The sequence below is a fragment of the Carettochelys insculpta genome, chromosome 2 (genome assembly GCF_033958435.1).
Source record: "Carettochelys insculpta isolate YL-2023 chromosome 2, ASM3395843v1, whole genome shotgun sequence".
In the NCBI taxonomy this organism is placed as follows: Eukaryota; Metazoa; Chordata; order Testudines; family Carettochelyidae; genus Carettochelys; species Carettochelys insculpta.
Window position 1 is genome coordinate 8,076,579 of NC_134138.1, and position 25,902 is coordinate 8,102,480.

The following is a 25,902-nucleotide window of genomic DNA, read 5'->3' on the forward strand; positions in this document are numbered from 1 at the left end:
CAGAAGCAGCCAGAAGCCCTGGGCTAAGGGCTGCTGCCCACGGTGACCATAGAGCCCCGCAGGGGCTAGAGAGAGAGCATCTCTCAACCCCCCAGCTGATGGCCACCATGGAGGACCCAGCAATTTCGACGTTGCGGGACGCGGATCGTCTACACGGTCCCTACTTCGACGTTCAACGTTGAAGTAGGGCGCTATTCCGATCCCCTCATGAGGTTAGCGACTTCGACGTCTCGCCGCCTAACGTCGAAGTTAACTTCGAAATAGCGCCCGACGCATGTAGCCGCGACGGGCGCTATTTTGAAGTTGGTGCCGCTACTTCGAAGTAGCGTGCACGTGTAGACACAGCTTGTGTGTAATAACCCTCTTGCTTGCTTCATACACGGTGTCCAGACTTTGCTCCAACATGGACAAACTCCATCCCACGCTCTCTTGCCAAACAGCCTTGTGTTGTGTGCCTAACCCTCAAATTACCATAATCATTGTCATGTAAAACAAATGCTGCAGAGCTATAAAAACAGCCCCGCTGCACCTGCCCTCGTGAAGACTACGAAGACGTACCAAAGATGAAGGCTTTCCTTTTCGCCCTGCTGGCCATAGCCCTGTGCGTGGAGCCAGGTGACAGGCTAATAATTTGTCAATGCTAGACAAAAGATGGGTAGAGTAAAGAGAAGCTATTTAGACAGGGCGAGGGTGCAGGGTGATATTCCAGTGTCAGTGGGAAAGATTCTACAGGCAACAGTGCACTGGCAACCACTTCTTCTCACGGGTTGGATTCCTCCTGTATCCCAGGATGCATCCAACATCCCACCCCCATTGCGGGACTGAGCTGTTACATGGCAACTTAGAAAAAATTTAATGCACTAAAAAAATAAGCATATGCTGGATAGAGCAGCTTTATTACCCCAGCTGAAGAGCAGTTTACACAATCAACAATAAACATTGAGTCTGTTCTGGTCTGGCTATGGTCTGAAGAAGTGGGTCTGTCCCACAAAAGCCCATCACCTAATCAATTATTTTGTTAGTCTTTAAAGTGCTACTTTACTGCTTTTTTGCTTTGATAATATGTAGACTAGCGCAGCTTTCTCTCTGTTACTATTCAGCAGTAAGTTCTAGTTGCATGGCTAAAAGTTGGGTGTTTTCAAGGAGGCAGTTGTCCTGCTTCAGCTAGTCCAGATCTTACCTGCTTTTAAAAGCTAAAGCCCTGACTCTGCGAACAGCTGTATATGTGAGTTGTTGCCTACACATGAGTCAACCCATTGCGATCATCAGGACTATTTACACGCTAAGGTTCTTCAGCGTAGCATAGTTGCAGAATGGGAACCAGGCAGTGCTGAGTCTGCTCAGTGCATGGAAGAAGAGATCTCAGAGGAGAACTTGTGAAGAAGACACTGGGGTGGCAGTTAACTCAAGAGCATTGCAACTGAAAGGGACGTCATTAACTAAAATTGTCTGACCACTTTCTGCAGCTGACAGAGAGGTAGCTGTGTTAGTCTGTAGTTTTGAGAACAACAAGAAGTCCTGTGGCACCTTATAGACTAAGAGATATTTTGGAGCATAAGCTTTCGTGGGCAAAGACCCGCTTCATCAGATGCGTGAGTGGGGACGGTGGTTTCAGAGGGGTATTTAAAGAATGGGGTCCCAGTAAAAGAGAGGGCCAGAGCTTACAAGGTCTATTCTGCAAGCTTATGCTCCAAAATATCTGTTAGTCTCTAAGGTGGCACAAGACTTCTTGTTCTCTTACTGCAACTGTTATCAGTGACTTCTGGGGTTGCTGTATCTGCAGTTAGCAAAGGACCCCACTTTTGTTCCTATGTTTTTTTCGATGACTAGGGTCAGATGGTTTTCTCTGTTCCATTGGGAGTCTTTTCACATCTACAGGGGAGAGAAAACATGGTAAAAAGACAGCAAAATCTTCTTATACACCCACAGATTTTGACGGACTGGATTCAAATGCAGGGATGGGCCCAGAAATACTTTTTCACTCTCTTTTAAAAACAGACTCTGAGTTTGTCTGGAGAGAAAGCTGCACAGGTCTAACTGAAAGTGCAAATTTCAGCCAATGTATTGAAACCGCAGCAAACCTCCACGTGGCTGCTTTTGCTTTAGTCTTAGAGAGGCTTATTGAAATGTGGCTTACGTTAAGGAAAGGTTGAAACGAATTTGAAACAAACCTCTCTTAAACCAAACTAAATAATTCATCTTAAAAGCTAATTAAAATTAAACTGGTGCAGTGTTGGCATATAGCCAAGTTCAGTCTAACGAGGTTCCTTAAAGTTTGAACTAACTCACAAAAAATGCAGTGAATGATCATTTTCTGTGGGCACAGAGTGGTGTCACTACCGACCTCTCTCTCCTTGCACGTGGCAGCAAACATTTAGAAATCATCTTACCTCCAGCCCTTTGCCAGATATGATCAGAGAGCAGCACAGCCTAAGACAAATGAGCTCCCAAATCACTCTCAGTCAGCTGAGGTTCTGGCCCAGATGTCAGGAGCTGGTCCAGTTTCCTAGGATCCGAACTAGGAGATCAGATGGTTTCGCTCCAGTCACCTTGCGAGCAAACAGGTGATTCTTAAGCAAATCCGAGAGTTTATGTCAGCAGGTGGTGAGTTGCTTGTGGATGAACTCTCACACATTCTGAAAACCTCTGTGGCTTCAAATTAGGCCTTCTTACTGCTAATGAGGTTGTTGCAGATGGCCTTGTTTAAGGCAGCTCTAGAAATATCCCTTCAATTCTGCAGGGACATGATTTCCCCCCCGGGGCTGTTGTAAGAGTCATCCATGCCTGTACACGCTTTGAGCTCGAGAATGCTGAAAAGCATTCTCCCAAGGAGAACAACGCTAGTTCATTTTTCCCAGGGAACGACGGTGGATTGGCAAGGAGCGGGGAAGTGCGGACCCACGCTGAGCTCTGCTTAATGCAGACTTGGGAGGTCAGATGGAGAGATAGACAGGTTGCTGTGTCGTGGAAGCGGAGATGGGTCTGAAAAGTGGATCAGCTGAGAATCCCACTGAACAGACACTGGAAAGCAGAGATTTTTGGCTTTTGTGAGGCAGGGAAGTCCATGGAGGAGCCAAGAAGGAGAGGACTTGCTAACCTAATTGCTGGAAATATTTGCAAACAAAACACAGCATTCTTCCATCTCCCTGAATTTTCCGAGCAGCTCAAATGTCTGTGGCCTTTAGTATCAACCAGGAAATGTTAGTTTTGTTTTACCTCCGCCATCCCCTTGCCCTTTTTCCTTTCCCTTCTCCAAACACTGGAACATGCCAGACCCTGTCTTTGGAAGAGACGGCTTCCACAGCTGGCTGATCTGTGGGTGTGCTTCTTCTGCAGTGGCCGCGTTGTAGTGTCACACATGCCAGGATGAGCCGTCCAACTGGAATTGTATTAACCCGACCAAGTGCGCAGACGGTGACAAATACTGCCTCACTATATACACCTCTGGAGGGTTGGGTGAGTACTTGCAGCTATCGCCTCATGGTTGTCTTAGGTCTCTGCTCAGCCGGGTGTCTGGTAGCCATTTATTTACAGTGCAACAGGTCGTTCTTGGCTTAATCCCGTACAGCCAGTTCGATTGTTTGATCCTTTTTCTGAAAGGATGAATTACCGCTCAGGCGTGAGCAGCACCACGAAGGGAGAGCAAACGGCTGGGCCTTCGAAAATGGCAAACACTCCAAGAAGCTACTTCCTCATGGAGGTGTGTAACCGCCCACAGGCAGACCCCAACTTGGGCCTCCTGGAGCTGAGTGCAGGAGGCCGTACAGCAGGAAGTCCCAACGTATCGGCCGGGACCCAAACTGGTTTCCCCATAGATTTTCTAAGGAGTCGCTGGCTGGGCTCTTAAGGATCCATTTGTAGCTACTCAACGCCTCTTCAGGTCCCAGTCCCTGCCCTGCGGCACTGAGCTGGAACTCAGTTGAATTGGTTTAACAGCCGGCAGGAGGGATCCTGCCCTGAAACCAACTAAACTGAGCCCCATCTAAGTCTGCAGGGCAGGGAAGGGCCCTGCTGCGGGTGGGGGAAGAGAGCTGGGGGGCTGGGGGGAGCTGGGCAGAGAAGGAGGCGGCCCAACGAAGGAGCAGCAGCTGGGAATGCCCCTGTGAGGTGCGGGGGGGAGGGGGGCTAATACAGGTTTAAGCCTGTGGTGGGGGGTCAGAGGGGCTAAGAGCTGGTCAGGGCTCCATACCCCAGCCAGCTCCCACTGCATTGCTGTAGGGTCCCCCGCTGCCCCGCCTGGGATCCCACGGCTGGCACTGCCAGCCAGGGCTCAGCACCCCAACCGGCTTCCAGCCGTGGGGGTGAGGGGATCCCCTGCACCCTGGCTGGGGTTCCTGCAGCTGGCACTGCTGGCTGGGGCTTCAGACCCCAGCTGCGTTCCAGCCACGGGGCTGCAGGGTCCCCATCCCCTCCTGGGGTTTGCAAATCTTATTTGGGACAGGCCGTCCTGGCTGGGGATGCCACGGGTGAGGCTGCCTGTCCCGCATACATTTTGCAACAATCTGGCAACCCTTATGGAGAGGGGTTTAAGATGGGGAGGGAGGTGCGTTTTCCCAGGGGAGAACCTCCCCCCCCGGTTTTGAATTGGACACCAAGCCTGCCTGAATTTTCAAAACGGGTCCCTACCTTGAGAAGGCTGGGAACCGCTGTGTTCAGTGCGAGGGAGAAGCCAGCTGGCTCTCAGCCAAGGCTGCTGGACAGACTCATTTGTTCTCTCTGTGTCAGGGGCCCAGGTGCCACCACATGGGACAGTGACTCACACCCAGCAGGCCTGCGGGTTAGATACTTTGCCTCGGGAAGCCCATCTGGCACTTGGGGCCGTCTGCACGGTGCCCTAATCTTGAAATAAGCGACGCAATTTGGGCTGCGGAAATTGTGTAGCTTATTTCAGGTCGATTTCACAATAAGCTGTTGCAGCATGTGGCCTTGTGTGAATGGCGCCACCGGCTGTAATGAAGCCCTGTTTTGAGGCAGCCCCTCTTGCGATGAGGTTCACAGGGGTGCCATAACAGCACACCTGTGATCTCGAAAACAGCTTCGAGACAACGGGCGCGCGGTGTAGACGCAGGCAGCTATTTTGGGATTCCTTTGTGTCCTGAAGGAGCGCCTGCTGTATAGACGTAGCCACCGAGACCAGCTGATATCTCAGGCAAGCCCTCGCTTGTAACCACGTGCCGGGGACTGGAACCTGGGATATCTGGAGTTTAGTGCAGAAGCCTGTGAAGTGTGAGCTGAAAGCAAGCCAGCTCTGAGATAAAGCTGCAGAGAAGACTCACTCTTTCTCTCTAAGAGGTCTAGGTGCCACCACATGGGACAGGGACCCGCACCCAGTAGGTGCGTGGGTTACACATGCCCTCAAGGGAGGAACTCATTTGGAGAGCAGGACATACAGGCACAAATTCCATCCCCTTTCCTTGGTGCTCAGGAAACAGAAAAGGGACTCTCTGGTGCATGCACAAAAGCACCGAAGGGTTGGGCCCTTTAATCCTACTAGCACTTCACCGGTGAATCCTTGCTTTCCATACCGCCTTGTCTTGAGGTTGGTTCAAACCTGCGGTAATGAGGCAAATGACTGGCCAGCTCTGCTGACCACATCTCCATGGGAAGGAGAACTGCCCAACAGGTCTCAAAGCTCCGTTCCTCTTGCAGGCCCCAGGCCCCGTTTGAATACCAGGGAGGAGTCTCTGCCTTGGGGATGGTCGTTCTTTTGGCTGTGCCATAGCGACAATCAGGACTCTGGACATTCCCAGGCAGGCTAACAAGAGACAGGTGCTGGGACACCGTTGCTATGTTGAGTGTCCCTGGGATGAGGAACAATAATGAGAGCTAGGCTGGGCATCGCTTACCAGGCAGTCTGGTTGGGTTACTCAGACCTACCAGTCATGCCTTTCCCATTGTTGGCCCTTGTTGCTCGGCTGTTTTAAGACCATTCTCTCCTCTGCAGATGGGGCTGTTGGAACTGGGGGCTCTTAGGTCGCAATTCTGTTTTTTCTTCCCCGGTTCAGGTGATAAAAAGGGGCACCGCATCACCAAGAAATGCTCTTCCCTGTGTCCGGAAACAAACCTGAACCTCGGCATAGCGGCCATTTCCACCACCTGCTGTGAAACCTCCTTGTGCAACATCAGCGGGGCAGGCAGCGTGAAAGCCAGCTACGCGGTGATGGCCATGGGGGTCTTGGCCAGTCTCCTCTATGTCCTCAGAACGGGATTGTGATGGGGCTGGGAGAAGGAGGCATGACATCCCAAGGAACCAATCAGGGCTTCCCCTGAGAGACACCATACAAAGTTGCCCTCTGGGCGAACACTTCTGCGTCACTTCAGATCCCCTCAGCAAATCGTTTCTCCCTCATTTTCTGTTCCATGGTTCTTTTCCTGAGGTACAGGAGCTTACCTTGAGGAGAACAGCCCTGCTCTACCCCCTTGGGGGGCAGTAAAAGTAAACACATAAAAGATACTAGGTGCAGTGATGTCCAACCAGTAGCCACGTTATTCTGAAAATATGTTTATTGTTCAAGCCAACTAGCCACGCTCAGACGGCCAAGCAACCACTTGTGGCTAGCGTGCTGGATACCACAGGAGGGGATGGAGGTGAGAGATGCACCTGAGATTTTATCTCTAGATAGTTCACAGCTCTGTCTCCACTGTCACCGCCACCTGGTTGCTGTTGGAGACCTGGGATGCTCAGCTGCCTGGACGCATGTGCCAGATCAGGGGAAAGGCCCCATATAGGGTTAAGTAAAAGCCCTGCTACAGTTACTTGTTCTACCTTCTGTCACAGACCCTGTGTCATTCCCTCCTCCTTTCCCATGGACAGTATCGTCTCAGCCTTCCCTCACAGTCTCACCACCCATAGCATGAGAGCCCCACCCTACCTTTACTCCCAGGTCTGGTTCCAGACAACCCCCCAGTAACTGCCCTGAAAAATGCCCGAGGGGATGAACGTGTGCTGGATTGTACTTATCTACCTTTGTTCCCATTTCTTCCTTCGGTCCTTGTCCCCACATAAGCATTTGCTGTTTTGTAATGTTTCACTGTGAAAGCCCATTTTTGAGACATTTTGTAGGACAAATACTGAACCAAATAAAGTGGTCTTTTCTCTTCTTCTCTCGGTGGTCACTCGACAATGAATAGGACGGCTTCCTGTCACCCTCCTATTTGTGAGTCTGTTGATGGCTGACCAGCTTCATTCTGGAGCCACAGGTCTTATCACAGAAGGGGCAGGTGTGGGTAGCTGTTGAAGGAACACGGGATGGTTTTTTATGCTCTTTTCTTCTTCTCTGCCTGTTTTCATCTGCACTGCCGTGGGATCTGTCACATTGCACCAACCCCTCAGGTTACTGCTCTCCGGTGGGGACGGTCCTGGGTCAGGTTCTCCCAAGTGTCAACACCGATGCTGCACTTTTTCATGTGTCCCTTCAGCACCTCCTTATATCACTTCTGCTGACCCCCAGTTCTCCTCTGTCCTCCTCCAACTCAGAAAATAGAATCTGCTTTGGGAGGCTCTGATCAGACATCCCAACCACATGACCCGTCCAATGACGTTGTTGTTGAACGATAATGGCTTCAGTGCTGGTCATGTTCGACTCTTCCACGAAAAGTGTTGTTTTATTCTATCGTGGAGGTGTCGGCGGTGTTAGCGCTGTGATAGCCAGGGAAAACAGCCCTGCTGGGTTTGGAACAAAAAGGTTGGTGGTCCAAGTCTGTGTGTTACATTCAGGCTTGGGAGGCGTCAGTTTTTATTGATCAGCACGGGCAAACTCCTATTTCACTGTGCATACACCAACCGACCAAAAGTGATTGTGATGGCTAATAATTGACGTGAGTTAGGCAAAGCAAAAGAGAGAAGAAGAAGGGGAAAAAAGGCTGCTCAAGAGCTTAATTTTTAAATTAGGGTTATTCACATTTGTCTTGGGGGGGTGAGCCCGAAGCCCTGCACCCCCATCCGCAGGCAGATGTGACTCTCACTCCGCAGGGAGAACAGAAGGGTTATTAGTCTCCAGGGACACCCCATAGCACAGACTTGCAACAGAGTAACAAAAGCAGTGAGTACAATCCCTTCTGGGGAGTGCGGCCCAGAGGGGATCCCCACGCCTGGGCCTTGGCTCTCCTTCCTCTCTCACCAGACAGACCAGACTGCCTCCCTCTCTATCTCTCCAGTTCCAGTTCAAACCAGCCAGGCACCTCCTCCCTCCTTTGTCCTGTTTCCCAAGGAAGAAATGTGTCATTGGTACCTAGGTTACAAGGAGCAGGCACCCCCATTGTCTACGTGAGAGAAGTCATCACAATGAAACTCCCATTAACACTATGCACTGAAGCTGTGCCTAGGGAAACTGAGGTACCATCTCAGGTTACTGCAGGACAGTAGGAAACACTTGACTGAGCTCGATGACCTTCCGAGGTCCCTTCCAGTTCTATGAGATGTGTGTGTAACATGCAGTCGCAGCAGGGGACTAAAATCCTCACACGCTCCAATTCATCCCAATGTTGTATATTTCAACACAGGGATTGACTTCTAATGGTTCTAAAGCTTTAAATTTTTTGAACCTCAGCACCTCCTGTCAAGAAATAATTGTTGTCTGAACCCACCCCATTACCTGACCCTCTCCCCAGTGCATCTGACAAAAGGAGTTTTTGCCCACGACAGCTTGTGCCCAGATAAATCTTTTGTAAAACTCCACACTGTTAACGCTTTCACTGCTGATTTTGCCATCAGCATCCAGCTAATGTCTTTATCCCATGTACCTTAGTTGTCTCTCATGCAGCTGCAAGAGCCAGGTTCCCTGACGGTGGCTTGCTGAGCGCCGATTCAGGGCATGTCTATACTTAAGCGGGGGGTTGGCACACTGTGGCTGATCTTCCAGGATCAATTTTGCCACATGTGAAGATGTGGCAAAATCGATCTCTCTGGGCTCGGCTGTCAACCCTGGTACTCGACGCTGACACACACAATACGGGACAGCTGTGTGAGCCCAAAGAACCCCCATCTATACAGGGAACAAAGCTGATCCTGATACATTGATTCTAGGTATGCTGACAGCATGGCTAGAATTACATATCTGGGATTGACTTTGATCCCTAGTGTAGTTAAGACTTCACTCGCCTCTCGCTGGAGAAACCTCCCCGGATGCTACAGGCACATGACTCTTGTTACAGGGTGTGATGTAGTGGGGGATACCTGTGTACCTGAGTGACTCTCAGAGGGTGTGGGGCTCCTGCTGAGGGTTAACCTAGGTGACCAGGTAACATCTCTGGACTGCAGACAAAGGGGAAGTGGAGCCTGAGGAGTTTGAATTGGAACTGGGAGTTGGGAAGCAGTTAGTCTGGGCTGGGAGAGAGAGAGAGACAAAGGAAGGGGCAAGGTCCCAGCTCCGGGGGACCCTCAGGGCCCCCTCTCCCCAACATGGATTGGACTGGCTGTCTCTGCCTTCTGTACTGACTCCTCTGTACAATGCTGTGGCCTGTCCGCTAATAAACCCGCTGTTCTCCTGCTGAGTGAGAGTCACTCCTGCCTGTGGATGGGGTGCAGAGCTTGGGGACCCTTGAACCCCATCACACGGGGCTGTGTAGGAGGTAAACAGCCCTCACTTCTGTACTGCAGTGGATGGTGAAATTTCTTCTACTGCAGAGTATTTCTAGAACAAAAATATGCAACTCTTCTGCCAGGTACAGCTGGTTCAATTTCTAGAGGTACCTATCCAGCTATCCAACACAGAACCGGCTCAAGCCCCCACCCAGTAGCTTGGGAAATTCATCCCCAGCCCAGGTGCTTCTGCGAGGCAGTGTTTCCCCACTTGCAAGCACAGAGTTTGAGTGTAGGAAAAAAACTTATAATAAAAGGGAGGGAAGGAACATCTCATTCATTTGGGAAAAATCACCACAGGCAGAGTTGATAACCAAAGCCATGAGTAAAAGGCCACCCCAAGTAGGCTGAGCAGTATCCTCTTCTTCTTCGGTAAAGCAACCTACTCACCATTCACCTGCTCAATGGGCCCCCAGTTATAGGAAGGATGTGGATACACTGGAGAGGGTCCAGCGGAGGACAACCAAAATAATGAGGGGGATGGAGCATATGACTTATGAAGAAAGGTTGAGGGAACTGGGTCTGTTTAGTCTGCAGAAGAGAAGACTGAGGGGGGACTTGATAACAGCCTTCAACTTACGGAAGGGAGGCTGCAAAGAGGCTGGAGAGAGGCTGTTCACAGTGGTCACGGATGGCAGAACACGGAACAATGGTCTCAAGTTGCGGTTGGGAAGGTCCGGGTTGACCATTAGGAAAAACTTTTTCCCTAGGAGGGTGGTGAAGCGTTGGAATGGTCTCCCCAGGGAAGCAGTGGAGTCTCCGTCCCTGGAGGTGTTTAAGTCTCGCCTCGACCAAGCCCTGGCGGGGCTGATCTGATGGGTTTGATCCTGCTTAGAGCAGGGGGCTGGACTCGATGGTTTTTTTAGGTCTCTTCCAGCTCTATTGTTCTATGATTCACTGCTCTCCGCTGCCACCCTGCTGGCTGCTCACTGAACCACCGTTGCACTGCTGCTCCCACAAGAGGAGACGCCTTCTTTCTCTCCAAGTGCCACTACATAGGACAGTGAACCACACCCAGCGGGCGCGTGGATTAGGAACAAACACACTTTCAGGCCAGCTTTTGCTTCATAAAGTAAACACAGCCCAGCTCTTTGTTGAGCTCTCTTAATTCCTCCTCATGTTTCCCCAAATGGCTGTGCTCTTCTGGGATAAGACTCTCTCCAAACTGAGGTTCTGGGGCCAATTTCATCCCTAAAGGAGTAAGTCTTTTGTGTGGATCAGGGGCATGGGGGGCGGAGGCAGAAATAAGTGGGAGGTCGGGCCTGGGTCCATGCCCTGGAAAGTGGGATGGGGCAGGGCCTAGGGCAGGCAGCCCTTATTGCAGCTCGGATCAGGGTGCCGCTTCCCATCCCCAACGCCGTCAGAGCCACACCACCACAGCAGTTCAAAGGGGCCCTTGTGCAATTGTCCATTTTGTCCCCCCGTCGGTGGGCCTAAACCCCCCATTGCAGGCCCTGCCATTCCTCCATCCTCGCCTCACCCTGTTCCACCCATTTCCCACACCCCACTCCTACTCTGCCCCTGCTCCACTCCTGTCTCCACACTTGTTCATGCTGTCACCCCCCCCACACCAGAGCTATGCAAGCTGGGGGGTTACTGGGGGATGTGACACAGGGGGCCAGCAGGGATCAGTTCCCCTCCCGCACCCACAACAGTGGTGGAAGCTGGTGCTACTCAGCAACCTGCTCCATTCCATCCCGCCACCCTCTCCATCCTGCTTCTTCAAGGCAGGGGGGAAGCAGAGCTCCCTGGGATTTGTGTGCTCTACTTCCTGCTGCCGAGACGCTCCAGCTCCTGCAGCCACAGTGAATGTTGGGGGGATGTCCCCTGCTGCTGTCCTGAACTTGGACCCTCCCCCCAGGTAATCCCCCAGGCTGCTCTGGGACCAATCCATGGGTGAGATGACCCCTGAGGGATCCCCAGAAGCACAGGGCATGGGGCAGCCTCCCTGAAACTGTTCTATGGATGGGATGGCTTTGCTTCTTATCATGGGTTCCATCTGCTTCTCGTCATGGGTTCCACTCTTGGCTCACGAGCAGCAACAGGTACATGAGGGATGGGAAGGAGAAATAGTTAACTTTTTAATGCTCTTCCCCAAGAAAACCTAGACCAGCAAACTTCCCTTCCCCCTCACCCAAAACAAGATCAAGGTGAGCAGCATTGTCAGCCCCAAGCATTTGAAACTTGTTGAGTCAGGCCCATGTAATAACAAAAGGGGCTGGAGAATAACAATAAATGTTGGATTCTTTGGACGTATTCATGGAGGTTTCATATCATGACATAATCTTTAATTAAAGATGACTGTCCTGCCTGGAGACTCCAGGACAACCTGGGTGACGTGGCAACCCCAGTTCTTTGCATTTGTTTTTGGTTTTGAGGCTTGAAGGGGTTACATTTTTCAGGCTTTTCCCCACAGCAGGGCACTTACCCGAACATCAAACAAACCAGAAGCTGGGAATGAATAACAGGGAATCAGTGACCCCCTGCTCTGTTCACTCCCTCTGGGGTACTTGGAATTGGCCACTGCTGGAAGACAGGCCACTGGGCTTGATGGACCACTGGTCTCAGCCCGTATGGCCATCCTTAACCAAACCTGCCACCTGGAGCTGAGATTCTCACGTAATCCCCTGACTCCAGCAGCTCAGGTTACAGGCAACACACCAAATGTGGCAACAAAAATGTGATAGCTGGTGTGCAAGTTGCAGCTGAGAACCAGGGCCCCCTAGTTGTCATGAGTGAAACGGGCAGTCTTTGGAAACTCGTTGCTTTCAGCGAGTGACTCTCAGCCTTGATGCACCTCCAGAGATGAGCTCCTGAACTTTTAATTATCCAGCCACATCTTGCCTGTGCACTGGTCTGATTAAATTAGTGGGAATTAGGCCCTAAACTATCTGTGAGGATCATGGTCAATAGTTCTACAGATGAGGGCTTAATGAAACACTAAAGTACTTCCTAGCCAAACACTCAAAAAGTAACCATAATTGTAAGTACATTGTTTCGCAGGAACCCTGCTCAACAACCAGCAAGACCACCAGCAGATTGAGATGTTAAAGGAGAAGCAGGTCATTGTAAGAAACTGAGAAAATTCTTTGTTTGGTCTTCAACGCAGAGGATGTGAAGGAGATTCCCCAACCTAAGCCATTCCTTTTTGGTGACTAATCTGAGGAGTTGTCCCATATGGAAGTATCATTAGAGAAGGTTTTGGAACAAATAGTTAAACCAAACTATAATAAGTCACCAGGCCCAGAGGGTGTACACTGAAGAGTCTCTGAAAGAATGTAAATGTGAAGTTCCAAAACTACTAACTGTGGTTTGTAACCTATCATTTAAATTGGTTTCTGTAGTGAATGACTGAGGGATATCTGATGTGATGTCGGTTTTTAAAAGGGTTCCAGGGATGATCCTGGCAATTACAGGCTGTCAAATCAGATTTCAGAACTGAGCAAACTAGTTGTAGCTAGAACAAAATTTTCAGACACACAGATTATCATAATTTGTCAGGGAAGAGTCAAAATAGTTTTCATAAAGGGAAATCACACCTCACCAATCTACTAGGATTCTTTGGGGCGGGGGTCAACAAGCATGTGCATGAGGGTGATCTAGTGGATATAGAGAGCTTACACTTTAGAAAGGTCCCTCACCAAAAGTTCTTAAGCAGAGTAAACTGTCACAGGATAACAGGGAAGGTCCTCTCATGGACTGATACCTCATTAAAAGATAGTAACCGAGAGATAGCCGTGTTAGTGTGTACTTTAACAAAACGAAACAGCAGAAATGTACTTTAAAAATAACAAAATGATGTATTCGTTAAGGACCTTTCGTGGGACTGACTCACTTCATCAGATTAATAAAATATAGGCAACAAAGGGTAGGAATAAGTGGTCAGATTTTAGAATGGACAGAGATAAACAGTGATGTTCCCCAGGGATCTATTCTGGGACTAGTGCTATCAAATATCTTCATTAATGGTCTGGAAAAAGGAATAAACAGTAAGGTGTCAAAATCTGAAAATGGTACAAAACTACACAAGATAGTTACATCCCAGGCAGTCTGCAAAGAGCTATGAAAGGATATCTCAAACTAGCTGAATGAGGAACAAAATGGCAGATGAAATTTAATGTTGATAAATGCAAAGTAAAGTGCATTGGAAAACATAATCCATACTATACTAATAAAATGATGGGCTCTAAATCATCTGTTACCACTCCAGAGAGATCTTGGGCTCACTGCGGTTAGTTCTCTGAAAACATCCACTCAAACATGCAATGGTAATCAAAAAAGTGAATAGATTGTTGGGACTCCTTAAGAAAGGAATATCTAAAGACACAAAATATATTGTCTCTATATAAATCCGTGGTATGCCCCCTTCTGTGTACTGCATGCACAAGTAGTTCATCCAGATCAAAAAGATATTCTGGAGTAGGAAAAGGTTCAGAAAAGGGTAATAAAAATGATTAGGGTTATGGAACAGCTTCAGTATGAGAAGTTAAGACTGGGACCTGCCAGCCTGGAAAAAAGACAACGAAGGGGGTGTATGACAGAGATCTATAAAATCATGACTGGTGTGCAGAAAACAGATAAGGAAGTGCTATTTACTTCTTCTCTTAACAACAAAAGCTAGGGGTCAGCCAATTGAATTAGTAGGTTGCAGGTTTAAAACAAAACTGAAGCAAGTATTTCTTCACACAACGCACGGCCGGTCTGTGGAACTCCTTGCAAGAGGAGGTTGTGAAGACCAGGACTTTAACAGGGTTCCAAAAAGAGCTAGATAAATTCAAGAAGGATAGGTCCAGCCATAAGAAATAGCCAAGATAGTTGCAACTCCATGCTCTGGGTGTCCCTGGCCATTGTTTGCCAGAACATGGGATGGGGGATGGATCAGCTGACGATTCTCTGTTCCGTTTCACCTGGCATTGGCCACTGTTGGAAGACAGGACGCTGGGCTAGATGGGTCTTTGGTCTGACCCAGTCTGGCCATTCTTATGTCCATGGTATCTGCAGGTGTATCAGTGTGTCACGGGGGCTGGGGGTGGGAAGGTGGGGATAAAGGAGCGGGTGTCCATACCCAGGCCTTTATCCAGGTGTGGAAAGACTGACACAGACCAAAGCCAGGGAAAGACATGACAGGTTTCCCCATTCCCTGTCTCTGGAATAAGGACTCAGGAGGCTGATAGAGGTACAATATGGGTCAAGGCCTAGCAGGGCTCAGGGAGGACCAAACTGCTAAGGAACAGAGGGATGGTCAAGGGATACGTTGCAGCAATTGAACCTATGAATAGCACCCTAATTGTGAGATTAACTGTGAAAAGTGAGTATAAATTCATAAAATGTCACAGTAATCACAGAACCATGGAACACTAGTGCTGGAAGGGACCTCAAGAGGCCATCGAGTCCAGTCACCTGCCATCACGCCAAGGCCAAGCACCATCCTTGGGTTCTTGTCTAACCTGCTCTTAAATATTTCCAGTGATGGAGATTCCACAGCCTCTGGTTACCAGTACAAATTTCTTTACCCCCTTCCACACTTCAGGGACACACACCCCTTTAGCCAATCCGTAGGGCTCAAAGTGTGACCCTGTTAATTTAAACTCCCACCCTTACTCAATTCCTAGGGCTCAGGGCGTAATTCCCTGCAGGCTGCAGGATCTGTGCCACTGAAAAAGTCTTACACAGTAATATTCTTATTCTCTATTTACAATTACCAAGAAACCAGACTCCATGCTAAGCACTCAGGGTCATGCTCATCAATCCTAATATGGCAGGCAGCTTTCCCCTGTTGAGACAGACAAAGTTACTCTGGATGTTGGTTGCTGCCCTTCAAGGTCTGGCAGTGCTGGTCTTGGAGGCCTTTGGGGTGCGTCCTCCTTAACGTGTTCCTTCTTCCCTTCCTGCTTTTTCCCTTTTGAGCTACATCTACACGGGGATGCTACATCGAAATAGCTTATTTCGATGTAGTGAAATTGAAATAAGCTATTTCGATGAATAGCATCTACACGTCCTCCAGGGCTGGTGCCCAACGACGTTGGGCAGCACTACATTGAAGTAGGCACTGCAGGGGAGCGTCTACACGCCAAAGTGGCCCACATCGAAATAAGGGTGCCAGGAACAGCTGCAGACAGGGTCACAGGGCGGACTCAACAGCAAGCCGCTCCCTTAAAGGGCCCCTCCCAGACACACTTGCACTAAACAGCACAAGATCCACAGAGCCGACAACTGGTTGCAGACCCTGTGCATGCAGCATGGATCCCCAGCTGCAGCAGCAGCAGCCAGAAGCCCTGGGCTAAGGGCTGCTGCACATGGTGACCATAGAGCCCCGCAGGGGCTAGAGAGAGCGTCTCTCAACCCCTCAGCTGATGGCCACCATGGCGGACCCCGCTATTTTGATGTTGCGGGACACGGATCGTCTACACGTGCCCTACTTCGACATTCAACGTCGAAGTAGGGCGCTATTCCCATCTCCTGTTGGGGATAGCGACTTTGACGTCTTGCCGCCTTACGTCGATTTCAACTTCGAAATAGCGCTCGCCACGTTTAGATGTGGCGGGCGCTATTTCGAAGTTGGCACGGCTACTTCAAAGTAGACTCGGATTTGGACCTCAATTGAAGTAGTAAAATTTGCATCCTGCTTAGCTCTACCTTGACCAATTATTTTAGTACACTTTTACTAACCAGTCATAACCTACTGTAACAGAATTACCTAACCAGCCACACCCCACCACCTTAACTGATTTACACCTAAAACAATTAATTATACAGCAGATGGGAGCAATTACAAATCAGACAGAGAATATACAGAAAACAGTACAAAAGTGAATTCAATCATCATAGAATGGTGATTCCACAATCTCAGCTACTGATAAGTCATTGCTTGCCAGAGGAAATGCTATTATCTAAACTTTCTTTACCTATCTTGAGATCTGTTTCTTTATCTGGTAACAGTGGGTGGCATTAGGATGTGGTCTTCTTCTTAGCAGCCTGACGTGACACTATCAAAACAAAAAAGGAGTCCTGTAGCACTTTAAAGACTAACAAAATAATTTATAAAGTGGTGAGCTTTTGTGGGATAGACCCACTTCCTCAGACCAGAGCCAGATCAGAACAGACTCAATATTTAAGGCACAGAGAACCAAAAATAATAATCAAGGTTGACAAATCACAAAAATTGTTATCAAAGTGAGCAAATCAGAAGAGAAGAGGGGTGGTAGGGGGGAAAGTCAAGAGTCAGATAAAACAAAGTATGTAAAAGAGTCCATATAATGACCCAGGTAATTGGCGTCCCGGTTCACACCATGTGTTAACGTGTCGAATATGAATATAAAAGAGAGCTCAGCTCTGCACTTTTTCTTTGCGGACGATTCTTAAAGTTCCTTTTCAGTAAGCTACAGACTCTCAGGTCATTAACAGAATGACCCACTCCATTAAAGTGTTGGCTGACAGGCTTGTGAGTTAAGAGCTTTTTGATGTCTGTTTTGTGTCTGTTCTTCTTAGAGAGTATGTGGCATGGAGTCTCACTGTAGTAGGTGTAGTATGTTGATTTTAATGGGTTTTTCACTGCCAGTCCCTTGGGTACAATGTCTATTTTCTTGCATTTGCAGACAAAGATGATGTCTGTTCACTATTGTACTGAAATGTGGATGGAATGTGAGTATGTCACCTGTAGCTTCACAGTTAATGGTGGCTGCTGCTCTTTATTCTGGCTGCAGGAGAGCTCTAGGCCTCTCTATAAGGCCATAGAGAAATCATATTGGTTATACTGTGACACTCCCTACACAGTTTATTCCAGTGTTTAACCACCCTGATAGTTTTGGGGAGTTTTTCCTAACGTCCAGCCTAAACCTCGCTCACTGTAATTTACGCCTGTTGCTTCTTGTCCTGCCCTCTGAGGTTAAGGAGGACAATTTTTCTCACTCCTCCTTTTGACAACCTTTTCGGTACTTGAAAGCCATCATCTTGTCCCTTCTCAGTCTTCTCTTTCCCAGACTAAACAAACCCAGTTCTTTCAATCATCATCCATTGCCTTATTTTGTAGACCTTTCTTCATTTGTGTTGCTCTTCCCTGGACCCTCTCCAATTTACAGACTAACAGATATTTTGGAGCATAAGCTTTCATGGGCAAAGACCTGCTTTGTCAGATGCAGCTAATGAAGTGGATCTTTGCCTGCAAAAGCTTAAACTACAAAATATCTGTTAGTCTATAAGGTGCCACAGGACTTCTTGTTGTTTTTGAAGATACAGACTAACACGGCTACCTCTCTGATATACAACAAAACTGTGATCTGTAAAGTTCCACAGCTTGCAGGAGAGGAAACTTTTACGCGAGTATTTTAAGTTTTAACATCTGACTTGACTCAGGCATTAAGAAGCTTTGGCCTAAGCGAACCAGCTGCTTCTGAAACTGACCATGGGTGATGTTAACTGAATTAAACATGAAATGCACCATCATCTGGGTGTTGGCTGGTTCTGTAGGGCAACGTACGGATGACAGCATTCCAGCAGGTGGTGGCTTGGCTTTCTGTTTTGATTTCTTGCTCTGAATAAGGAGCAATAAAAGTAGAATTTAATTTGTTCTCTGTCTGGAGGGTTGTCTTGGGCTATCCCAAATATGCCATCCTTGGGTAGGGGAATCTGTACTCGTTAGCACTGGCCTCCTTGCTAACTCAGTGCCCATCACACATCTTCCCATATCTCTGTGCACTTTGGTTCTGTAGGCTCGAGTGTTTGCTGCCCCGTCCCATCTTGCAGCAAATTTGAACATGTTTGAATTTATCCCCAAGAAACATCTGACAGAGTCAGAGGCAAAACAGCCCAGACAGCAGCAGAAGGAGGCTTAGATGGGTGTGAGTGAATGCAAAGCCCTTCCAGGGTCAAGCGCTTAGGCCACTGCCAGCCACTCGCATCATTCTTTGGAGAAGGAGAGTTGCTTCTCTCTTGAGACAGACGCGAGGCAGAGGTGGACAAGCAGCCTCACTGCCCTGTCTGCAAAGGCCACTGCTTGATACTCACCAACCAAAAGCACCATTATTATTTTTCAACACATTTTTAATTAAAATGGTTTCCCACCAGGAACTCCTATTCTCAGCGTAGTGATACGTCTCTGACCAGCAGTGAAATAGCCAGTAAAGACAATCTTTTTCATCTCATCCCCTGAATACGATTGACACGGGGCTGTTTTATAATACCAACAAAACCAGACAAGACATGGTGTGCTGGGACAGAATGTCAACCTCCTGCCACCCTGAAGGCATGGGAGGTTTCTCGACAGACACGCCTGGTAAAATTTGGTTATTTAATTAGTGCCTCTCTTTGCTCCTGGTTTCATAAGTGGAGCTGTTGGGAAAGCAGAGAAGCCCATGCCTGAGTCGCCCAGAGCCTAAATTTGGAGTTAATTAATTTACAAGTGTGTGATGGAAAAAGAGCATCACTGCTCATTGAGCATCACTACTACCAAGTGAATAGTAACAGAGAGGTCGCCATGTTAGTCTGTACTCCAATAAAACAAAGCAGCAGAAATGTAGCACTTGAAAGACTAACAAAATGATTTATTCGGTGATGAGCTTTCATGGGCCAGATCACTTCTTCAGTGGGTCTGTCCCACGAAAGCTCATCACCGAATAAATGATTTTGTTCATCTTTCAAGTGCTACATTTCTGCTGCTTTGTTTTGCTACCAAATGAGCTCAACTATCCAGACCCAGGATTACTCAGTGGAAGAGAGAAATCTGACATCAAGACGTAACAGGGAAAATGGAGAAGTACAAGTTGGAAAGTCATTTGCAAAGTGATAGGACACGAAAAATGACGCAGCGCTGATTTGGGTTGTACGTGCATTGGGACCATCGGCCCATGACTCCATGTCAGAGAATGGATCAGAGAATGTGAAGGGACAAGCAAAGAAAATCATTAGAGGCCTAGAAAGAGTCAGACTGTTTAGTTTAGAGAAGAGAGAGACAAGAGGGTCCAGGACAGTGGTGAACCTCATAATGACCTTCTCAGAGGTGGGTGGTCAGATGCTTCCATTTACCCTTTCGCAAATATTTTCCCTGTTCATTGCTTGTCTAAATGGTGGCTTATGTTTCTTTTTTTTAAAGGCCTGGCTTGACAAAGCCACGGCTGGGGTGATTTAGTTGGGCTTGGTCCTGCTTCGGGCAGGGGGCTGGCCTCGATGGCCTCCTGAGTCTCCTCGAGCCCTGGGATTCTACAAATGCTCTTTTTCATGTTGATGTTGAATGATCAATTTAATCATATGGCAGATATTTTAAAAAATCAATTTACCAGTTTTGAAATTGAAAAATGTCATTGATGAAAAACAAGCAGCTCTGTGGCACCTTAAAGACCGACAAATTTATTAGGTCACGAGCTTCCGTGGGTAAGACTCACGTCTTTAGATGATTGGAAGTGGGTCTTACCCATGAAAGCTCAAGACCTAATAAATTTGCTGCTCTTTAAGGTGCCACAGATCTGCTTGCTATTTGTGAAGCTACAGCTAACATGGCTGTCCCTCCGAGATTATTAACAAAAAAGTCTTTTTAAAACATTCCTTAGAAAATGGGCAATGTGACCGTGCTTTAGTAAATAGTTTTAGCTCAGGCAAAATTTAAGAAACGCATTTTTTTCATTTATTTCTGCCCTGTAGTTTGACACCTTAATCTCTCACCCCTCCTTGCTTTTTCCCTCACTGGCTGCGTGGCTGCTGTTGACAGCAGTGTTTGAGAAACATGTCCAAAACAAAACCACCCATTTCCCACAAAGGCATGAGAAAAACAAGCCCAAAGAACCTCCTCGTCTGTATCTCCCTCATCTCTTGCATTTTGGAGCCTAAGCCAAACACTGATGGAAAGAATCAGGCAGAAGCTTCCCAGCGGGGCAGGTTGTTCCCTCTCTCATCCCCAGACACACCCGCATCCATCTCATGCCTTACCCTGTGGTGTGCCCCACACCCTCAAATTAGCATCATCCTAGTCATGAGAAGCAAACTGCACAGCACTATAAAACCTGGCCCGAAGATAGCTGCCCTAATTGCAAAGGCTGTAAGGACCTCGCCAAGATGAAGGCTCTTCTTTTCACCCTGCTGGTTGCAGTCCTGTGCATGGAGCGAGGTGAGATGCTAGCGCCTCTTTTATGCTAGCTGAAGAATATGCAGATGAGAGCGGCTCAGCTTTAGTGAGGTGGGGGCCCCAGGAGATTTTACAGCATCGCTGGCAAAGAGGAAAGAGTCAACGTTAAGTTGGCACTGCTGTTGCCCGCTTTGCTGCCTGTGAACCCCAGCTTGTGACTGGGATATCTCACGGTGCCTTCAGCTAGGCAGTGTCATTAGAGTCAGAAAGCCGTGCCAGGTGCAAAGCGTTGACCCTTTTGTGCATTGGGTGACAGAGAGGACCACAGTCTCTGCCCATAAACTTTGTTCCTGGTCTACCAGCTGCATGCTTTGCCCATGAAACCTTATGCTCCAAAGTATCTGTTAGTGTATAAGGTGCCACGGGACTTCTTGTTGTTTTTGAAGATACAGACTAACTCGGCTCCCCCTCTGATACTTACGAAATCACAGTGGCTGGACCCTCTCGAGGAGACAGTTATTCTCTTCTCAGGATTCCTGATCTCGATCTGCTTTTCAAAACTAACCCCCTGTAAACAATCACCCAGGTGAGCCATTCTCTGAATATGAGTAACCCTACTGGACTAATTGAGACAAGTACGAGATTAGACAAGGTATTTGTTGTATTGGAGCCAAGGTAGGTGTGAGTTTGCTTGGAGCATGGCAGGGAGACCCAGCGAGAAAAGCTGCCTATGTGCTATGTTTATCTTTTTTCCCTGTCTGTGTCTGGAGCCACCTATGAAGGAGAAGTTCTGGCTACTAACCACTGAGCATTACTGTCCAACAGTCATGCAAAGGGACAACATCAGCAATAATCATCCCAACCACTCTTACTAGTGGGAAGGGATAGCTGGGTGGCTTGAGCATTGGCTTATTACAGCCAGTGCTCTGAGTTCAATCCTCACAGGGGCCATTTAGGGAGCTAAGACAACTAGAAAGTGGGGTGGGGGGGAGGAAAGGTGGTGGTGCTTGGCCCTGCCAAGAGGGCAGGGGACTGGACTCACTAACCTGCAAAGGTCCCTTCCAGTTCTGAGATGGGCATCTCCATATATACATAAAAAATGCTGTTGTTAGAGATAACACCTGTGATTAGATTAGAGGGAAAAAGCAAGTGCCCTGACATTTCCACTTTGTAGAACTCTGTACAAGTGAATAGCACTTTATGTAGCTCCAGTTTCACTATTTCCCTTGCAGGATCAGACAGGTTTCTCAGCCTTGTTCTGCAGATGACTTTTCTGCAGGGCTCTAACCTGTGTTGCCTCATCTTAGACAAATTGGAAGACTGGGCTGCAAGAAATCTGATGAGGTTCAATAAAGACAAGTGCAGAGCCCTGCACTTGGGCAAGAAGAATCCCAAGCATTGTTACAGGCTGGGGACGGACTGGCTTGGTAGTAGTTCTGCAGAAAAGGGCCTGGGAGTTGTAGTGGAAGAGAAGCTGGACATGAGTCAACAGTGTGCTGTTGTAGACAAGAAGGCTAATGGCATATTAGGTTGCATCAAGAGGAGCGTTGCCAGTAGATCCAGAGAAGTGATTATTCCTCTTTATTCGGCTTTGGAGAAGCTGCATCTGGAGTACTGTGTCCAGTTTCTGGGCCCCCAGTTATAGGAAGGATGTGGATACGCTGGAGAGGGTCCAGAGGAGGGTGACCAAAATAATTAGGGGGCTGGAGCATATGACCTATGAAGAAAGGTGGAGGGAATTGAGACTGTTTAGTCTGCAGAAGAGAAGACTGAGGGGAAACTTGATAACAGCCTTCAACTTACTGAAGGGAGGCTGCAAAGAGGCTGGAGAGAGGCTGTTCACAGTGGTCACGAATGGCAGAACACAGAACAATGGTCTCAAGTTGCAGTTGGGAAGGTCCAGGTTGACCATTAGGAAAAACTTCTTCACTAGGAGGGTGGTGAAGCACTGGAATGGTCTACCCAGGGAAGCAGTGGAGCCTCCATCCCTGGAGGTGTTTAAGTCTTGCCTCGACAAAGCCCTGGCGGGGCTGATCTGATGGGTTTCGTCCTGCCTAGGGCAGGGGGCTGGACGTGATGGGTTTTTTTTAGGTCTCTTCCAGCTCTGTTGTTCTATGATCCTATGATTCTCTGATCTTCCTTTTGCAGCTTATGCCTTGAAGTGCTTCACATGCAACAACGAACCCTCCAACTGGAATTGTATTAAAATAACTGACTGTGCTGAGGACGAGAAATACTGTGTAACCAGCTACACGAAGACAGGGATGGGTGAGTACCCGCAGTAGCTCAGGACGGCTTCTCTAACATTGTGATCGGGTTCTTTATGGTGCAGTAGGTCATTCTGTCTCACCTGTGCCAGGCAGATGGATTCTTTCTTCCCTCTCTTAGGAGGGTGAATAATTCCTCAGCATAGCGCATGGAGAGACTTGGAATGACCTGTATCCCTTTGCACCAGGGTTAAGAGCCTCATGCATCACTAATTGCAAGCTTGGGAGGGACCCATATGGAGCAATAAGAGTTACATGCAAAATCCCATAACCAGATCTTGGTGCTCAAAAAAGTAACTGGATCAAGGGCTCCCTCTAATTTTTTACCATCTGTGCACAGAATAAATTTTGTTATGTGCACCAAGGCCTATGGGGATGTGCACCGTCAGTAGAAACATACGCTGCCAGCTGTGAGTCATAGGGGGCTGGGCTGTCTTGAGAGCTCTGGGAGGGGCAGGCTGGCTGACTCACTGGAGCTGTGATGGGGCTGGGGCGGCCGAGCTAGGACGCTGAAACAATGCTCACTCTATTTTTTTTCCCATCCGTGGGCACAATAAATTTTTCTATGTGCAGGGGGGGATATGCCGATGTGCACCTCCAGTCGTAACTCATGCAACCAGCCATGGGCACGGGGCATTCTGCTGATCAGCTAGGCAGCATCTTAAGCTGTCCTGGGCAGCTGCCCAAGTGCTCAGCTCACAGGGAACACAGATCATGACCCTAGTGCACATGGCCCTGAAGTCCCACTGGCATGCTGCCACTGCGCCTTCGGTGTGTCATACTCCCGCAGTGCTGGGCACCAAGCCAGGTAACCAGAAGATGTGAGGTGCGTGGCTGTGAGCTGTATTGATCATCTCTGTCCTTCCTGGGGTTTGCTCAACAAGCCTCACCTGCCCCACTCCTTTGTTCTCCTGACCTCCACATTCAGTGGGCTCAGGTTGAATCCTGGGAAGGATTCTCTGGGGTGTGGCTGCTCCAAAGCCACGGTGAGGAATCTGGGCAGGCTTTTCAGAGCTTCCATGGCCAGAAGGGACCATTGTGATCAGGGGTCCCTCTATTTCTTTTTCCATCCATGGGAGCAATAACTTTTGTTAGGTGCACCCAGGCATGGGCAGATGTGCACCACCCACATAAACACACTGTGCCCACTGGGGGCGCTGTGGTCACCAGAAGGGCAGCATCTGACTCTCTCCTGGGCATCTGTCCAATTGCTCATCTCACAGGGAACACTGATTGTAATCACAGAATTGGACCTGATGCATCGCCTGGGCCTGAGCCCTGCCCCCACGTCATTCTGCCAGCAGATCTATTTTTAGGAACCTCCTCTGCCCCATCCCTGGGTTAAAAATATCCACCTGATTATACCCAGCTTGCATTTGTCTAGATTCAGCTTCCGGACATGGCACGTCGCTGTCCCTTCTCTGCCAGGTTGAAGAGCTCGGTATCAAATATTTGCACGTGCAGACTGCGATCAAACGCCCCCCCTTTGCCTGCTCTTTAACCAGACTGTGTCCCTGGAGTCTAGTGCTATAAAGGTGCCAGGACTTAGAAACCACATCTAAGCCACCCCATCCTGCTGCATACTGGCCTGTAGTTTCTAGCAAGAGACTGGCGCTGAGTCATATTTGTGATGCTGAGCGGCTCTGGGGCATGGAATAGTGACAGTGGGTGTGAGGTCCACCCAGCCCTTCCTAGCAGACAAAGACGGGCTGGGGTTAAAACCCCGAGGCAAATGAACCCATGGGTAACGGCACAGAAAGGAAACAAGAAGACCTGTGGCACCTTGTAGACTAACAGAAACACCTTCTCTTCCTGCTCCTGTGAGGGGAACCGAGAGCCAGGCCAGGCCCCTAGGCCAGGTGTGTGTGGTGGGGCAGGAGGAAGAAGACTTGGCTATGGGTTCCTGGAAGTGGCAGGGCCTCAGATGGACAGGGTGCACCACCCCTCAACACCACCTGGAGCACAGTGACCCCCCAGCCCTTACAGCCGACTGGTGTGTGCTGCGCCGTGCCCCGAGGTGATTTAAAGATCCAGGGCCCCCAGGCACCGGAGCAGCGACTGGGAGCCCCAGGCCCTTTAGAACCCCCAGGCCCTGGGGCAGTTATCTCCTTTCCCCCTGGGTGGGCCTGACTCCTGGTGCTTTGCTGCTTTACTACCATATCTCCTTGACTAAAAGGACTGCCGGATTTTGGGCCTCTTAACTAAGGATTCTTTGCTCCGTTTTCCTTTTCCCATTCAGGCGAGAAAGCCAAGCACTACATCACCAAGAAATGCTCCACCGTGTGTCCCCAGACTAACCTGAACCTTGGCGCAGCAGCCACCTCTGTCTCCTGCTGCCAGTATTCCCTGTGCAACATCAGCGGGGCTGGCAGCGTGAAGGCCAGCAACCGAGCAGTGGCCGCAGGGATCTTGGCCAGCCTCTTCTATGTCCTCAGAACAGGACTGTGAGGGGTCACGGGAAGGAACTGGTGTCCCAGAGAACCAGCTCCAGCTTCTCCAGTGAGACACCGAAGGCCTGAGAGCAGAAGCTTCCACCTGTGCTTGATAAGGCTATGGGTGTGTAAGAGCTGGTGGTGTGGTTCCCACCTCATGCTGATGTATACCAGAACTCATGGAGCAAGAGTGCTAAAAATATTAGCGATCTAAAACACCGGGTAAAAAGCAGCCACGGCAAACAGCAGGGTTGAGTTTCCCCAAGTACACGGCAGCTGCCCATGATGCTGTGATGACTGTTCTATTGTCAGCATCTTGCTCCATGAGAACTGGTGCAAGGTCATCCACATGAGATGGGAATCATGCCCCTGGCTGGACTTCGCCTTGGCATCACTTCATAGTCCACCAGCAGGTCGTTCCTCTCCCTGATATCACACTGTGGTTCTGTCTTCAACCTAAGCACGATGCAGTGCTCAGGGTAAATGATCTGAGATGCTCAGTGCAACCAGTGCTGTCTGCTCTGAAGGGCACCACTTAACGTACAGTATTAACACAATCCCAGTTACTTG

At 48.9% G+C, this 25,902-nt stretch overlaps 1 protein-coding gene and 1 pseudogene across 1 annotated transcript; both read left to right on the forward strand.

The window, feature by feature from the left end:
* Nucleotides 1–563: 563 nt before the first annotated feature.
* LOC142008403 (lymphocyte antigen 6E-like) lies at nt 564–6,214 on the forward strand (annotated as a pseudogene).
* Nucleotides 6,215–20,623: 14,409 nt separating this feature from the next.
* On the forward strand, nt 20,624–25,348 carry LOC142008404 (lymphocyte antigen 6E-like). Its single transcript, XM_074985596.1, has 3 exons — nt 20,624–20,675; nt 22,782–22,901; nt 25,140–25,348. The coding sequence occupies exons 1-3, from the start codon at nt 20,624–20,626 to the stop codon at nt 25,346–25,348; spliced, it is 381 nt and encodes a 126-aa protein (XP_074841697.1).
* The last annotated feature ends 554 nt before the right edge of the window (nt 25,349–25,902 follow it).

Bases quoted from the DNA above. Each gene is read 5' to 3' on its own strand.
- LOC142008404 (XM_074985596.1), top strand. From the start codon at position 20,624: ATGAAGGCTCTTCTTTTCACCCTGCTGGTTGCAGTCCTGTGCATGGAG. The intron at 20,676-22,781 runs GTGAGATGCTAG...TTCCTTTTGCAG, and splicing joins AGTCCTGTGCATGGAGCGAG to CTTATGCCTTGAAGTGCTTC. The intron at 22,902-25,139 runs GTGAGTACCCGC...TTTCCCATTCAG, and splicing joins CTACACGAAGACAGGGATGG to GCGAGAAAGCCAAGCACTAC.